Raw genomic sequence first — 17,759 nt, forward strand, 5'->3', positions numbered from 1 at the left:
TAAAACATAGTACACCACGTACTGGGAGCACAGAGGTGTACAAATAATATATGATTTGACTAAACTTTGTATTCACAACTTGTAATATGTGATAGTTATTCCATAGAAAGCATCACAGATCAAAAACAACTACACTCTAAAATGCATGAAGTGGAGACCTCTATGACCTTGCTACTTGCATAGCTTCTGTAGTGTTGCCTGCTGCATGTATGAAACAGAGTGTATGTTAATTCAACCCTGATGACCCGCCGTGGTTGCTCAGTGGCTATGGTGTTGGGCTGCTGAGCACGAGGTCGCGGGATCGAATCCCGGCCACGGCGGCCGCATTTTGATGGAGGCGAAATGCGAAAACGCCCGTGTACTTAGATTTAGATGCACGTTAAAGAACCGCAGGTGGTCAAAACTTCTGGAGTCCTCTACTACGGTGTGCCTCATAATCAGAAAGTGGTTTTGGCACGTAAAGCCCCATAATTTAAAAAAATTTAAAATCAACTCTGATGGGACCACCAAAATTCACTCAATCATCCATCAGGTTTAATTAAACGAATTCCAGAAAAAGTACTGAAACACCCCCCCGTATCGATTGCGCCCCTGCTTTCTGAATTAATTCTCTGGTTTTACGTGCCACAACCACGATTTAATCTTGAGGCAAAACGCACTGGAGGACTCTGGATTAATTTTGACCACCAGGGGATCTTTAACGTGCCCCCAATGCGTGCGACACGGGCGCTTTTGCATTTTACTCCCGTTGAAATGCGGCCACCACAGCCAGGATTTGATTATGCGACCTCGTATAACACCATAGCCACTCAGCCACTACAGCAAGTGTTGGGTACTTTGGACAGATAGAAAGCACCTTCGCGCTCTGTGTGTCCAAAGTAGAAAACCAACACAGAATCGACATTAAAGCTCCTAAACAGAATAGAAAGCTGACGCACATCCGATGTTCTAACAAGAAAAATGGGCAGGGCCCTTGGCGGCCGGTTTTCTAAATTCAGCTTTGCTGCATGGCTTTGTTGGGCAGCTTTGCCTCAATACAGCTGCGTTGTGCGGTAAAGCGTACAAACATTGCAAAAATGGTTTTGGTTTCTTATCTGATTGGACCGTCTATGCAATTTCCGGTGATATTTTCTTGAAAAAGAGAATGCCCACATTATATTTGGGTAAAAGCCATAATCGGACATTGTGAGATACCATTGTTGCTTAAATGTCTTCGCAGGGCAGGCTGAAAATAGCTGTTCTCGAAGCAGGTTGACGTGTGTCCAACGTATTCACTGTTTTCTAAGCTCTGTGGAGTCATGCTGCCACTGGAGGGGTTGCTATTGGGGTCACTGTAGGGACCAGGTTCGTGCATGCCGTCTGGTCAAGTTTAAATTATCCGACAAAGGCCAATTTCAGAATCAAGATAACAAAAGTTTGGGACCATATAAATGCAGAAGCTCCAGCCAGGGCTTCTGGTCAGGATCGAATTAACTGGATTCAAATTAATGGAAGTCTACTTTACTTCGTCTATGTTTGTTTCCAATGTTTTAGCACACCTACGAAGACAGAAGGGTTGGTGCACCAAAGTAAGAAAATTTCAAGCAAAGTTGCTCACTGTGGTTAACATGCTGAAAAAAAATCTCTTCCATCAGTGCCTCAAGAATCAACATGGCCATTTTCATTATTGTTGAGTCTCAGGGGAGACTGCCATCAAGTTGCTGAAAGCTACGATATTTCTCGCCTGCATTCTGCATACCTTCCGACTAGACCTTTACTCACCGAAAGCAACCTACCGTTGCCTTCGGTGAGTAAAGGTCTAGCACATGAAATGCCAAATAAAAATATGAAATGAACACAGAAAAAGCAAAAAAAGTGCACAAAGTAAAAAAGGAAGTGTTAGTAAATGTGCAGAAGCGTTTTATACGAACATAATCCATTCGGGTGCTGCGTGCACAGTTGTGCTCATCATGATTAGGCATAAAGCACAGAAGCACTGATGAATATAATATTTCAAATATGTTGCATGCTTAATAAAACACTTCCAATTGGACCTGTGCTGCAAGTTTTAATAATATGTGTAAAATGTTTTGAGGAAACCAGTTCGAAGTCAGACAGTTGGGTGCTTGCTCTCGGTGTCAGTATGTCATCATTTAGCGGGTTCATTTCCTTCTTACTTTTTTTTCCTATGTTTTTCATCTGGCCCATTTTTCATGTGGCTGAAAGGTGCTTTCCAAATATTGTAGACATAAAATAGTTGTTCTTGTAACCGATGATCTTGTAGACAGCTCTCGCATGGAGTATACATTCTGTCAACATTATAAATCTCGCTGAAGAATGGAAAGATTATCAATTCATTCTGCTGTGGTATGCTCTCTATGATTTCGAAGATGATAGAAATGTGGGGAAACTGAATTTTCGATGGATAGAATTGATTGGTGCCTAAGGTGGATAAGGGGAGGAATGAAACATAGAACCATAGGAAGAGCTTCGTCGGTGATCGGTGAGTGGTGGTGCTTTGCCGTCCCTGTTGCAGGGAGTCCCGGAAGGTTAACCCCCTGGAGGTGGCTGCCAAAGCTAGGGAGAAGCACAAGTCACCATCATCGTCGTCATCAACCTACGGCGATGGTGAGCCGAAGCCCAAAAAACCGGCGAAGCTCTCGGCACTTGACGAGATCATGCAGGAGCAGGAGAAGAAGCGGGAGAAGATCAACCGCCGTGCCTACTGGATCACCCGTGTGAGTTGGGCCATGAAACAAAATTCATCTATACTCGTGGATGCCTTTCTGTGGCTATGGAAGTAAAGGTATGGGCGCATGGCTGCTGCACATGTGTTGCCATGCCAAGTAGTCCAACGGTGTTGACAGTGCTTTTGGTTGCTCAGAACAGACGCTGAATCGACACAGATTCCACGTGCAACGGTTTTGCGGTTGCCCAGGTGCAGAAAGGAAAAGCTGCAAAATAATTGTCATAAAAACTGTCAGCAATGGCACTGACTCTGCCTTTGTGGTCCTCGCGGTTGGCTTTGAAGCTCGGAGAGCATGGCGCATTGCATAATGCTAGTTTTTGAAAGTCAGCTTCGCCGCAGTAGAGGAGTGTTACGCGGTGAAGCATACGCAAAAGTAGTGTGGTGAAGCATAACAAGCGGGGGAAGAGGAAATTGTCGCAGTAAACAGTATGTATTCCTTCATTATGAACTAGTGAACCCGTCATCTCCTGTCACGGTATGAGTACTGATAAGCCTAATAAGTGTACTGGCAAGTCTTCATGGCTTTTTCGAATGTGCCTGCGGCGAGTTTAGCCCTTGAGTGCAGTAAAAGACATGCAATAATTTTTTCTGACTGCCTGATTTTTCGGAAGCTTTTACGGCCCCTAGGGAGTCTGAAAAATTGGACCTTGACTGTACAACTGACAGAGAAGATGCTTCAAATGGTCTGTGAGGCGAACGCGTGGAAGAAGGAGGATAAGAACAGAAAGGACCTACACGTTGAGGAATGAACGGGAAAGGAAGCGTGCCGCCACTTCTTTGAAAGAGCTTGAGCCCAACAAACAAAATGTTGGCTGACTCCAAGATGCAAGTGTCAAAACGCCCATGTACTTTTATTTAGGTACACGTTAAAGAACACCAGGTGGTCCAAATTTTCGTAGTTTCCCATTACAGCGGGCCTCATAATCAGATCGTGGTTTTGTGATGTAAAACCCCATAATTTACTTTTATAACCTTCTTTTTTGAGATGTCTCTAATACAAACCAAAATAAACTCTTTAAAGCAGTGAAACTTAACACTGAGGCATTGTGTGTGGGCTGAGAGTATATCAGGACAGTTGAGGTTACCAGCTGTTTGGAGAGAATCTCACTTGTGACGAAGTTTGGGTCTCGCACCAATGAGCTTGCTATCAGTTGATAGAAATAGCTAATCTTCAAAAATATTTGCTTCATTATGCATCTGTTTTTTATTTGTGTTTGGGAATGTTCAACAATAGGTGTTATTGTTTTTTTCCAAGATATTGTTTCCGCTGTGCATTTTACTAGCCGCTCCCTTCTGTTTTCTTTTTGAATAAAATAAACACTACTCCCCACTATTCAAACTGGAGTAAGTCATTTTTTTATTTTTTAACATGCTTACTAGAGAGTGAAACCATTGGGCGACATGGTGTCAGCCCATCTTGACATTAAACGAATTTCTGTGTCACTCGGGGAAAACGTGGAAAACTCAGGGAATTTGTGAATGTCAACTTGGTAGACACCCTGCATAGTAAGTTTCCCGTACAGTACCCACACACATCTACCTCAACTGTCACGGAAACTTACTCTATCTCCCACTCTATCGTTAATGTGTCAAGAAGTGAATGGGTGCACACTTGAATATATGCACACTATAAACGCACAATAATTGACGCACCACAGTGATTGCGCACGAATGTTCAAAGTTGAATGTTTTGTGATGGTCCACAGTAAGCGACTTACTAGGAATAATACATCTTTGAGGGCTACAAAGTATTACAATGTACAAAACAGCTATGGTTTAAGCCTTGTGTGCAGCAAGAACAAATCTATCGAAACTGAAAACACCCACGAGCAATTAGGCAGGAAATAATCGGATAGTGACCGCACCGAAGAAAATCACTGAGTCAGAAACGTGACATGCTGTTGCTTCAAAATATTTGCCAAATAACGAACGAAGAGCAAGAGACTAATCCTGGTCCTATTCATGAGCGGTAAGTTTGGATTGCTTGGAATACATACAGTGAAACCCTGTTCATACGTTTTTCACCGGACCGGGGGAAAAAAACGTAACAGCCGGGAAAACGCAACAGTGAGGAAAGCTCCGAAAATGAATGAAAAAAGTGCAGCTTCAACTGTAGACAATTTATTTCCACAGAACTTAAAAAAGGCTAGAATGGTGGCTTGCCGTTTCTTTCGCTCGCTAGAAATCACCACACGTTTCTCAATAGCCGCATTGCTGTCAGAGTTGCTGTGAGGTGCAACGTACCTGCGGAGGAGGTCCAGAGCCGTGGCATCATGCGGCTCGTGCTCCTCGTCGTCACCGCGCCACGGCAATGGCAACGGATGAAGGAATATCCGCGGAAAATTTTCCCCTCTTTGGCGTAATCATGCTAACGTGCTAACGATTGTTTAGTATTGCTGTGGAGCGCACGTGTCCGAGCAGCCCGGTTGCGTGCGGCGCAGCGCGGTTTCGCGAGAAATGTAAACAAGAGAGGAGAGCTGGCCCGATAGGCGGAGCAACGCCAACTTCTGGCTTCACTTTAGCTTCACAAAGAGTGACGTCAGGGCCTCTCCCGAGTTTCCATCCTCCGTGAGTCGACCCGTCCAAAAACCATGCGGTGACCGTAGTCACAGTGATGATAGCGAGAGCATTTTTCACAAATGGCCACTTAGTGGTGGCCTCTCGAACTGGCGTGCAGCTTCTTGCAGCCAGTTCTATAGCCAAGCCCGGCCAAGCCCGGACAAAACTCGTCAAAAGCCAAAATGGCAGTTGGAGTGCATTGCCTACTTTAGCCCAGGCGGGTTCGGGGTGCTAAGTTGCGACGTATCATGCGGGAACGTTTTCACAGCTACTACGTAACAGCAGGGTTCCTTATACATTGGATCCTATGGAAGCTATACCGGGACTGGGTGAAAACGACGTAGCAGCCGGGAAAACGCAGCAGTGAGGAACTTAACAGCAGGGTTCTACTGTATTTAGCCCTGCTTTTAGAAGAGGCACCATATACGCTGCTCCCACCATTTGGACATTGTTTAATCAGCTATGAAAGCACTCATGCATGTTCTCGGAAGCTTTGGCCAAAGCTAAGTGTCATCTGCTCAGTCATCATCTGCGATATCTCCTGAAGCAGAAATTTGCTAAGCTACACCGGCATCATGCACGTCCATTGTAAACACAGAGGCAGTGAGGCACGCAATGGATGTGTCACCAGGTGATCAAACATGGCAGAACCCACAGGATTGCCTCAAAAAGAGTCTATAGGCGTGATCCACAGACACATTGAGAGCTGGGAGTTTAAAGGCAATGTCAGCTGCATAAAGGAATACGAAATCCAGGTGTTTTGGCTGCCCAACTTAGAACATTGTTCATAGTGAAAGGATGAGTGATGAGGACATTGAGTAGACATTAAACCCTTCCGTACCACACTGACAAAATTCTGCGACACTGATGATTCTGATGAAAAATGGTGAAATGATATTTAAAGACCGCAGTTGCCAACACGTCTTACTTCTTCCACCAGAATACGCTAGCACTTGCTGCTCACAATGCCCATGGATTGTGTGCAGCCTTCTGTTAGAAACATGTCAAAGCACTGAGACTAAACCAGATCACCCATGGCACAGCAAAGGTTAAGAGATTTCATAGGGCATTGTATATGCTTAAACAGAGCAGATTCCTATTATTCAGTTCAAGTGGAAGGATTCATCTGGCTTAGTAATAATTCAAGATGCCAATGGGAGGTTAGATTTTTTCTAGTGGTTGCCATGCATTGACTATCACAGTCATCATAATGGCCTATGGTTAGGTTATCAACAATGGCTAGATGCTGAATATTTGGTGATAGCACGACAACGTCGATTCATCATTGTTCATGTAATGTAAAGCCGCCACCCACCAGACTATAGTGTAGTGTTGCATAGAGGCCGAGCACTATATTTTCTAACAATACATTTCTTTTATCATTCATCTCACCCTTTGTTACTGTCCCGGTTCCTGCTGTACACCATCAATAATGGGTTGGTCACTTGGCACTATTCAAGATAAGAAAAGAAAAATAGAAAGTGAAGTGGATTGTATGAAGTATGGGTCCTGCTCCGTATTCTTGGAATGCAGTTGCCGAGAACTGAGAAGAAGAAAAAATATTTCACGCTGCCATCTGCTTGGTTAGTTCAAGCGGTAAAGTGAGGGCGAGGATGAGGTGTTGTTAAGGCGGTGTGGTTTGTTTCTGAAGGTCACTGAAGTAGGGTACACTCTTGGGGTTCTTCTAGAGATCGTAGTTTCTTTCTTTCTTTCTCACTTGAAACTTCTTCCGCCTCACACATTCCTCTGCAGGACCTATTTGGATATTAGACAGTTTTAGCTTGTCCGTATTTGTAATTATCGTTCATGGACTGCTGGACTACCAGGAGCACAAACATGAGCAGCTGGGTCAGTGGCACCATCTTGTGGCGCAGAGTTTAACCAGACTGCACACAAAGTTGTTATTGCAGTAACAGACCGTATTCTGCTTATCTGCTGGTGTAACGCATTGGCAGCGATTCAGTTGACAAACTGCAGTCTATTTCATCTGTGTTATATTTATTTGACAACAACCACTTGTGTAGCACAAAAACGTTTCATGTGTCGGACAAAGCCTCGCAAGATGTTGCTACCAGCATTGTTGTTGTTGTCCACATTTACCACAACACGGCATTTCTCTGAAGCTTACACAAACTAACTCTCAGTCTAATGGTTTCTGCTTTATCGCAGGACATTGTTGTGAAAGTGATGGCCAAGAAGCTGGGTGAGAAGTACTACAAGAAGAAGGGCGTCGTAGAGGTGAGTGATGACATGCCAGTAAGAAGTCTAGATCGTTCAGTCCACACGTCGATTTTAGGATTTTTTTGCAGAATGGCATTTCACGCTGAAGGAGCACTGAAGGTAGATGGCAGATTAAGCTAAAGTCAGAGAGACTCGGGCGATGCTGGCGGGATCTCGCAAGGCTCACCCAGTGGTGCTGGTACAACTTCTAGGCAGCCCATAAAAGGAAGGTCACCCCCTCTCCTCAACAAACATGCTGGTCTGCCCAACCAATGCTAAGCTTTATGCACAGGCAGCTGCCTTACGGCATGAGGGTTGCGACAACTTTCAGATACCTGTATATGTTTAAGTTCACTGCCATAGTAAATTATTTAATTTTTATAGAAAGAGGGTTGATGCATTGTTTGTATCTGTTGGGCTTTGAACAGAAAGAAAAGGAAACATGGCAACGCCTAACATATCAGGGTGCCAGTCCACTCAAATAATGTGCTGACTAATGGCATAACATAATTAATTGATGTAAAACTTGGCTTGGGCTCCCTTTGATATGTTATCTTTTCGTGCAGCTTGGCGGCTTGGTGGGAAATGAATTCTAAACTGCTTTGCAAGTCCTACATGGAAAGTAACTCACAAAAGTCACCATTCGTTTACGCTAGAATGAAACATTTTAGAAGCTGATGCCTTCCTCGACTTGAGCATTCGACGAGCAGTACATTTTTAACACATGCCCTTTGTGTGAGGCTTCCTCCAGAATAAGAAAGAAAAAAAGTGCTACATTCATGATGGGTTTATATTGATGGACTTATGCATCAGGACCATTGGAAGCAGAATTTTTTTTTATTGCAAAACGTTTTTTGCCTAATACCAGGCAATTTGTGGTATGCATGTTCCTGTCTCGTTGTTATAGGCCTCTTCAATAAAAAAATAAAGAAAGATAATGTATGTGATGGTAGGGTCGGAGCACAGCGTGATGTGTCTCGTATGTGTAAATAAATGCTCTGCAAGTCGTTGCGCAAGTGTTCACTTGGCGCACACGCACTGTGTCATGCAGTGCTGCACATAAGCGCCCCAGTCAATGGGTGAAGCTGCCCAAAACTGAACTTCAGTACAGAAAACCTAAAAGACAATCTTTAACAAAATCTGATGCTGTGAATACGGCAAAAAAATATGCTTAAAGGGACACTAAAGTGAAACAATAAATCAGTTTAGACTAATGAAGCATTGTTTGAGAACCCTGCAGGCAGTCATTTAAAAAAAATAGGTTGATTATTAGACAAGAAAATGAAGGTCCAAGTACCAGTATTTGAATTTCGCGCTGAAACCCCAGCGCCTGTACGTCAGCGTGATGTCGGGGATTCCAAAGTATGTTTTTGCAATTGGGCCGCATTGGCTGAATAAAGGTTCCCGAAACCTGCCATGTTTAATATTTCGTTCCTTTAGAACACAATGTAGTCAATCTGTACCGCTATATATAATTAGAAGGCCCTAGAAGATGCCATCGAAATCCAAGACGTCACAGCCCCCAGGTGTGGGAACTTAAGTAGGCGGCGCCACCCGTAATTCGTTCTTGCGCTTTTTCTGGCTTACCAAATGTCTTATCTTTGCAAGAGTGATGTTTTTGGTGTTGTAGAACGGTAATTTACTGATGCCGAAGAAATCATTTTTCACTTTAGTGTCCCTTTAATAACTAAAGGTATTGGCTCTGGTGTGCCTGGAGTAAAATAAGCAACCTGCAGCTTTTTTCTTATCAATCAGCGACATTATAGCATCAGCTTTGACTTTTCGACCTAACTAAAATTCACCCATGGTTATCTGCATTGCTGAAGGCAAACGAATAATTTGTACTGTGAAAACTGTGGCAGTTTAGACATAATAGAACACACATGCCACATTTATTCGAATATAAGGCGAGGTTTCATTTCCCTGATTCTGTGAGGCTGATAGAATCAGTTACTATATCAGTATTGGAGCATAAGAGCCGCATTTGCGATGATCCAGGTTTGAGACAGCAGCACAAATTCTAGCAGCTAATAAGCCTTGGCAGGTGAGGCAGTACTGTATTTTTGCATGTATAGCCCTCACCGACAATTCAAAGAATTTAACTGTAAAGACAGGTATTATGTGTAAACCTTGCCTTGAGGCGTGACTTCACGACTGCATGAATTCCTCACGGTGTATCTTCACGGCAGCATGGCGCACACTGCGGTAAAGCCACACCATAAGGTGATATCGTGCTGCCATATAGTCACACATCAAGGCAAAATTTGCATATGACCAATACTGATAATTCAAGCCTTCCAATTATTCAGTATTTCAGGCAGCTCTGCCAAGTGTGAATAATTTGTCGGCTACTCTATATTGCCTTGTATTAGTGTGCATATGCAAGTTCTTTTTCTAGGGTCTTCTAAGTTGCCTCGTTATCAAGACGATAAATTTTCACTCGAACTCCAAACCTATATGATCTTTCATGTTCTACTAATGTTAGTTGAAATCTTGCGTCTTATGCTGTGCCTTTGAAAACAGCGGCGAGCCTTGGATTTATACCTCACAGAAATTGGTCTTTTTGGAAAGCTTCAACCATGGTTCACTTCATGATATAAAAAGGGCTGAATTTTTCGCCATCGTGTCACCTGTAAACTTCATCAGATTTACTCGCACATTTTTTAGTTTCCTTTTTTTCCACTCTACTCTGGAATCTTTTAATCCCCATTGCCCTTTCGATGCAGAAAAACATGTCGGTGGTCATGTGCATGCCTGCAAAAGAATATGTGATTTCCAATAAAGAGCTTCTCTCTCCCTCCTTCCTACATGTGCTGCATGAGGGAGACTGGCAGCTATCAACAGCACTTGGTTGCAAGTGTGAATCTGTACTACATTCTTGCCATGCCACATTCGTATGGTGGCCAGCCATCATTTATTCCCAAGTCTATTGAACTGCTCAAGCATGAGGAATGGGAGCAATCCTGTTATGAACTGCAGTGCTGCATATTGCAATTTCGCTACTTTGTTGTGCAGTCAATAATGCTCATTCTTTAACCTGATTAGGTTTCTTTGGGGACATGGCGCACTTTTTTATATGATGTCTCTATCAACCTATTTAATGCCAACTTGGGCCACTGGGTATAGGCCATTGGTTATGCACAACTGGGCATGTAACAGCAGGTATGAACATTCTTGGCCACTCTGCCAGATTACAACGAAGGCGCCCAATAAAACAACAGACGTATGAAGGAGACACAAGACAACCACGTAAGAGCCTACGAGGTTGTCTCGTGTCTCCTTCGTACGTCTGTTGTTTTATTTGGCGCCTTCGTTGTAATCGTGCTTAACCAACTCGCCCACCAGCACGTGCTCAGCAATCTGCCAGAATGAGTATGTGCAACTGGGTAGGTGCCTGGATAGACAAGCAGAACAAGAGGCAATAAGTGAAGCAGTCAGCTTTAGAGAAGTGATAAAGCTCGTACCAGAAGAAGCCATGTGTGGAGGTAGAAGTGAGCGGAACAGAATGGGGTATGCATTGGGTGAGGAGCACCCAATGCGGTATACAGTCAAACCAATTTATAATGATACCAGATTTAACAATACATTGGTTATAATAATGAGAAGCTGCTGCACTGTCAGCTTTTGTATGTTTTCTATGATGAAATAGCCCACTTACTACAATGCCTCTATGCCGGATAATCGGTTGTAACGATGAAGCCTGCCTGCTGGCTGTCCATGCTAAAAGGTAGCGAAATGTGAAATTCCTGAAAAAAAAAAAGAAAAATTGGAGGACGCTTAAGCTTCGCCTTTGAGAGTGGAATGCGATAGCGTTCCCGTCGACCCGCCAAGGGGTGTAAGGCAATGTGCTATGGTGCAGCGATCACTTACGAGGCGCCCTGCATCAGACTTTGCACCCACCAATCACGCGGTGAGCGTCGAGCAATGCAGTGCTCGGCACAGCAACGAAACGTGTGCCTGAGCAAGCGGAACGAACCAAAGAACTCAGTGTCTCGGAGGGAGAAACAATCTACGCGAGCCAAACGTCGTGATCGGCACAAATGGCCGGACCGCGACATGCCTCGCACTGGTCCCCGCACGGCCGCGAGAAGCAGGCGAGTGGCGCGCCACCTGTCGGGGCAGTGCCGTACATTGAGAAGAGGGGGTCTTATGTGTTTTCTGCAAGAGGGCTCTGCGTGTGCAGTAAGCGCAGAAGAAATGTAACGGAAATGTACTTTGCTACGCGTTTAACTGCGAGTTCTGTAATTTACATGCTCATAGTTACCAATATACACCACGGTATAACTTTCTACGGCATGTTTATAAGGCAACACCGCATTCACTAGAGGCGCTTTTGTCCCGCTTTGAACTATCGAACTCATAGCTGAGTCTCACACTTTGGAGACCCTGGTTCGATTCCCACCCAGCCCATCTTGCAAGTTGTTTTTATTTATGAATTGCCTTCCAGGATTTTTCGCTCACGGCCAAAGCCGCCGCTGACACGGCTTTTCTGCGACACGAGCTCCTTAACGCTGTCGCATTAAAAGGAGCAATTCCAGCCACTGCATGATAGCCGCCATGCCAACAGCCACCGCACACTCATTTTTCAGCCTTTATCGTATCGCCAGCCTCGTGCACCTCTCTTCCAACGCCTTTCCGCCCTCCGAACACGAATGGGCTGTGCCCATTGCTTTATGCTGCGCCACTATTCGAAACACGAATGGACTGCGCCAACTGCGCTCACAGTGCTGTGCTGCTCCCAGATTGCTCGCTGGCACCTCATTCGGCGCAGTTCTGCCAACAGATGAAGTGACTCGTGCTCGTCTTTGTTGGTTGCATCAAAGTCGTTCCTGGCCACGTGGTTTTTCAGCCTCATTGACTCTCCCCCGAAATGGAAGACGGCTGATCGACCTGCTGTTCATTGGCAATGCACAATGTTGCTGGTGAAAAGAAAACGCTTGCCATAGATTTGTAAACGAAGTGCTTCTAATGGATGAGGCGATCGTCACGGACATGCTTGCATTGGATAGCGACAGCGGCAACGATGATACGATAGGGCAGGCTGCCTCAACATTGTCCTCACAGGAGGGCCTGCAGATGATTCAGTCCGTCCTGGGTTTTCGTGAGGGACCTTTTGCTGCACTACGTGGAGCACCTGGATGCCTTGGAAATGGATGTCCGTAAACTTCACGTAAAGCAAGGCTGACGGACATGGGATTTTCTCGTGCAAGCCAGTGAGAAGTACACGGAGAGATGCTTGTGGCAATCTTGCCCCAGCGTTTCTTCTGGATTTGTCAAGCTGACAGGCTGCTGCGGCAACCGCCTCACATTTTTTATAAGGCCCACCAAAGGGATGCATCAGCGATCTCGCATGTCACTTGCCGTTCGTGAACCCTCTGTGCAGTTCTTAAAGCAGTGCCACTCTTGAATGCTGACAGTCATGGCTTGTTACACATGATCAGAGCACACAGGAAGCAAAGTTAAACGGTTAAACAAGTGAATACAATCAGCAGCCAGATGGAGGAAGGTGGCGGGGAAGGGCTCTGGCTTCTCTACCATTACGGTTTCGTCACAACAACTCTGCCATCTCCCTATTTTGATTTTTTTCGGTCAATCCAGTTATAACAATTATCGGTTATAACAATGGAGTTTTCATGGCACTTGACTATTACTATAAGTGGATTCGAGTGTACAAAGAAGTGAACAAGATGTCGCTAACAGAAAATTGAAGAGATTGGATTTGGAGAACTGAAGAATTTGGCATTATGCTGCGTCACCACATTGCTTTAGTGCTAATCGCATTAATGTCAACGTTCGTCTTGAGATGTGTTCTGCCTTAATGTTCTTTTAGTTGCCTCATTACAAACCTTAAAATACCTAATAGAATATTGTTACGTGCAATGCAAGCCGAATGCTATTTACAAAGGCATATTTACAACGCTTGTGCAAGTGTGACCAAAATGGTGATCAACTAGCACTGAGCACGAGCATGTCATCCTTGTCCACCTCATTGCTGCCTTTCTGAGGAGTCCTTCATTTCTTGTTCTGTATGAATATATTCGCATGTTAGCACATGAAAATTACACACCCAGATTTCTTTCTTTCTCTTTTACATTACCAGGACGTGGAGGACCGGTATGTGGCTACGGTTCGAATGCTGGACAGCAATGATGTGCTGCGGCTGGACCAGAGTCACTTGGAGACTGTCATCCCCAACATTGGGCGCCGAGTCAAGGTGAGATGCTGCAGGTAGCGTGCCGAATGTTGCATAAGCAAGATTCGGCACACAGTCGTTAGTAGCACTTTCAGCTGTCACTGACTCGTCTGCATTGATATGTTGCACAGAGGCAGCATTTCATTGTGCATTTCATTCAATACAGTCAAACTTAGTTGTAATAAAGTTGCATCCAACCAAAAAGTACCTTTGGTATATCCGATACAGCTGCCGACCGGTAATTCAGACTCGTCGGAGATCGCCAAAATGTCCTAACTATTGGGAGTCCGAAATAATGTCCAAAAATAATTGGCTTTATTCCACAAGTGGCCAAAAAAGGTCTGCCATATTCTCAATTTGTCCACTATCTGAAATTCGGTTGAACCTCGTTCATTAATTTGCGAAATAAATGCGAGAAGAAAGTACTAGCTGAACAACATATTATCTAAGGTGACAAAAATTTGTCAGACTCAACTGTAGTTGACACCTATGTAATGCGAAGCGTTTCGCAAATCATTGCAGCACAAGATGCCTATGCATGGTAAGCTGGTTATTTCAAGTTATAATTGTGGTGTCAGTGCCCTTTCAAAATTCAGAAGAACTTTATTTTCATTCGCTGTGGTAGGTAATTGGCTGTGGCATTGCGCTGCTGAGCACGAAGTCATGGGCTTGGTTCTTGACCACAGCAGCCATATTTCAACAGGTGCTTGTGTATTGTGCATTGTGCGCTTTTTAAGGAACCTCATAGGGTCAAGCTTAATCTGTAGCACTCTACTACAGCATCCTGCTTCATAGCCCACTGTGAGAAACTAAGTAAATTTGTATTTCTTTTCAAGGCTATGCTTTAGCCAGGATGAGAGGAGTAGGTATGTGGGCATGGCTAATATGCTAGGTTGCATTGTCTGTTTTATTCATCTTCCTTTGGTACCTTCCACACTCTAAACATAAAAACAAAGTGAATGCTGAAGTAGTAAACTGTTTTCAGTTTCTGGCTACCTTGTGTTCATTTTCATAGTGTCGTGATTAGTTCAAGAGCGGAGTTTTTGAAAATCACTGTTAGTAACATTTATGGCAGATGTTTTAAATAGCTAATAAAAAAAAAAATAACTTAGATTTTGTTGTTGTAGTTATGCTACTATACTGCTGGCCCCACATCTACACTTGCCTAAACTGCTTTGCAACTTTGAAGAACCTCCAATCATTGAGTAGTTTATGTAATCACTGTGTTTTCCAGCGTATAACTAGCACCCTTGCACAAGACGCATCCCCACAAGAACAAGCATTTTTTACAAGATGTTTATATATAAGATGCACCTTTGTATCAGACGGACATCTTATGCAAAGGTACACACTTTGCAGCGAGACAATAATGGGTACGCATGCACATATCTTGTCATGAAATGCCGTACTTACCTGATTTCGATGCGGTCAACTCCTGCGCACCGCTGATTAGTAGAGATTTAGATAACCCAAGAAAAAGATCTCACACCATTTCCTGTATGCACAAAGGAAATAGTTTTAGTCATGTCAAGTAAATTTTTTCTAGGCAAAGCCATTGAAACCTTACATGTTCTGACGCACTGTTGGAGAGCTCAGTTCATTTGGCTGACAGCGTCATCGGCAAACCTCCACCATCTTCTGATTCGCCGCTTGTGTCCGCACAATGTCGACAGACGGCGTAGCCAGACTGGCTTTCCTGAAGCCTGAAGTGATAATTGTTGCGGGAACAGCATTCAACACCTCACTGACCCGCTTGGCCACCTCACCGAACTATGCGTAATGTTAACTCATAAGCTCTAGAGGAAAAGCTCCGTATGGCATCCATGCGTTGAATTTGGCCACCGCAAGGACGCCGCCATGTTGCTACTATGTGCAGGTGCACAGTTGGCTGATGGCGGGATGCAATTCAGACGAGACGCGCAATTAAAGCTATCTGAGCCTCCCTCAGTATGGTAGTGCCATATAGTTCAGGTGCCTGCAAACGCATCCTTTCACGTGCAGTGAGTTTCAGATCAGAATTTTATTTATAGCCAGCCAATCTTTCTAAAGGAAATGCAGAATGAACTTTACGCATTGTTCATATGTACATGCTAGATGTTAATGTGTGTTTCTGCATACTATCGTAAATATTTTTACTGTTACAAAAATGAGCCTTAGCAACATGGTGGTGCCTTTGTGGTTGCCACTTTTTTGCTCACCTTTTCCTCTAGAGTTAGTATACTTACTCTATGGCATAAGCTAAATACCAACTGGGAAAATTTGGTAATAATCAAATCGCATTGTAAATGGGAATAACCGTTACCTTGAATCACGAATGAAATTTTCGATCAACATAGCATATCAGATGTTTCGCCTTTTTCTGTTTTGAAGTAGTTGTCTTCCCGGGAAACAACCTGGTTGCAATGCGTGAACAGGTGAACCAAAATTCAGCTGAACCACAAAAAGTGTCAGCGACTCAATGAATTCCGGACTGCATCCCATAATTGTTTCTTGGATATTACAGGTTGTGAATGGTGCATACCGGGGTCAGGAAGCTACTCTGCTTGAAGTGGACCAGGCAGGCTTCTGTGCAAAACTCCGCCTCGACTCTGGACTCATCAGTGGCCGCGTGCTCGAGAAAGTTCCATACGAAGACTTCTCCAAGCTTCACGTGCCATCGTGACATCTGTGAAAGCAAGAACACATGTTTGTTTCCTCAGAGAGGTTCTCAGAATTTTTTTGCGAAACACCCATCTTCTCTGTCACCCTCTGCAATACTGAGTGCTGCAGTGAACTTTGGTTATTTTAACTGTGGTTAAGTTTCATTGGCAAGAATGTGAGTGGCAGGAGCAGTGGGCTGATGTTCTCCACAGAAAGTCTTAGTTGGTGGAAATGGCATTCCCATTTTGCTTACTAGCCCACTTTCCTTCTCTTCTTTTTCGGGCGGGGGGGGGGGGGGGGTAATGGAGGTAAATAAATAAATACAAGATTACTGCAATATCTCGTGTTGCATATACAGTCAATGTCTGATTGTTCGGACTCCCAAGGGGCCGCGAAAACGTCCAAAAACACCAATGCATGCCTTTTACTGCCCTAAGAGCTCAAATTGCCGCAGGCACAACCAAAAAGTAGTGAAGGATTATTATTATTATTATTATTATTATTATTATTATTATTATTATTATTATTATTATTATTAGACATATTGCTGCTCGTGCTGTGACAGGAGACAGCAGGTGCATGCATGTATAATTAAGAAATACGCACTGTGTCCCTGTATTGAGGCAAAGCCGACTTTTGGGAAGTAGCAATATGCGACGCGTTATGCTTCCCGAGCTTCGAAGCCACTGGCGAGGAAGATAAAGGCAGAGATGGTGCCATTGCTGACAGCGGGGAATTCTTTCAATCAAAGCACGGCACCGAATTGCAAGAAGCTTAAAAGCGAACGTCGACGCCGCTAGACCTAGTGTTGCCGCGGTGGTGTCTACGGCTGCCAGCGGATCTGTGTGCGAGAGTGCCGGTTCGTGGCAGCGGGACGATCAAAATGGCAGCGGTTGTGGCTTTGATTGATGCCATTTCGCACCTGCGGTCACGGCAAAAAGTCTGAAAAGTCAGACAGCAGATGACTCTTGCATCTGAAATGTCGGAAATTCTTATACATTCATTCTATGGGGTACGTGGTGGTGCCACAGAGTTGTCCAAATTATTGGGCATATTCGAAAAAATTGGGTGCTCAGAAAATGGGTCATTGACTGTAGCCACTAAATTAAGAGTGAAGCACTAAATGAAAACCCTTCGGCTCATGTCTTTTTGTCACATTTTTGTAAGGGTGTGCGAATATCAAAGTTGTTTAATAGGAATCAAATACGAGTATCTAGCTTCTAATATCGAATAATCAAAGACAGACGATTTTATCACTAATAAAGCTTTATTTCACCATATATTTATGATGAAAACAATGTACTATTAGAACAGAATGTGAGATTGCACAAGAAATAACAATACATAGCTGCACAACAGTTGTTGTGATAGACTACTGAGACTAGATTTTCAAACCATAAATGTATCACACACAAAATT

At 44.0% G+C, this 17,759-nt stretch overlaps 1 protein-coding gene across 3 annotated transcripts in view; it reads left to right on the plus strand.

The window, feature by feature from the left end:
• The window catches only part of kin17 (kin17 DNA and RNA binding protein), a 39,054-nt gene extending 22,194 nt beyond the window's left edge, over positions 1-16,860 (plus strand). For all 3 annotated transcript variants that reach the window (XM_070540949.1, XM_070540947.1, XM_070540948.1), the window contains exons 8-11: positions 2,516-2,717; positions 7,457-7,525; positions 13,608-13,721; positions 16,204-16,860. In XM_070540949.1, the coding sequence (XP_070397050.1) occupies positions 2,516-2,717; positions 7,457-7,525; positions 13,608-13,721; positions 16,204-16,362 (544 nt within the window). In that variant the 3' untranslated portion in view covers positions 16,363-16,860. The remainder of the gene's footprint in view (positions 1-2,515; positions 2,718-7,456; positions 7,526-13,607; positions 13,722-16,203) is intronic.
• The last annotated feature ends 899 nt before the right edge of the window (positions 16,861-17,759 follow it).

This window comes from Dermacentor albipictus, chromosome 6 (assembly GCF_038994185.2).
Source record: "Dermacentor albipictus isolate Rhodes 1998 colony chromosome 6, USDA_Dalb.pri_finalv2, whole genome shotgun sequence".
NCBI classification, from domain to species: Eukaryota; Metazoa; Arthropoda; class Arachnida; order Ixodida; family Ixodidae; genus Dermacentor; species Dermacentor albipictus.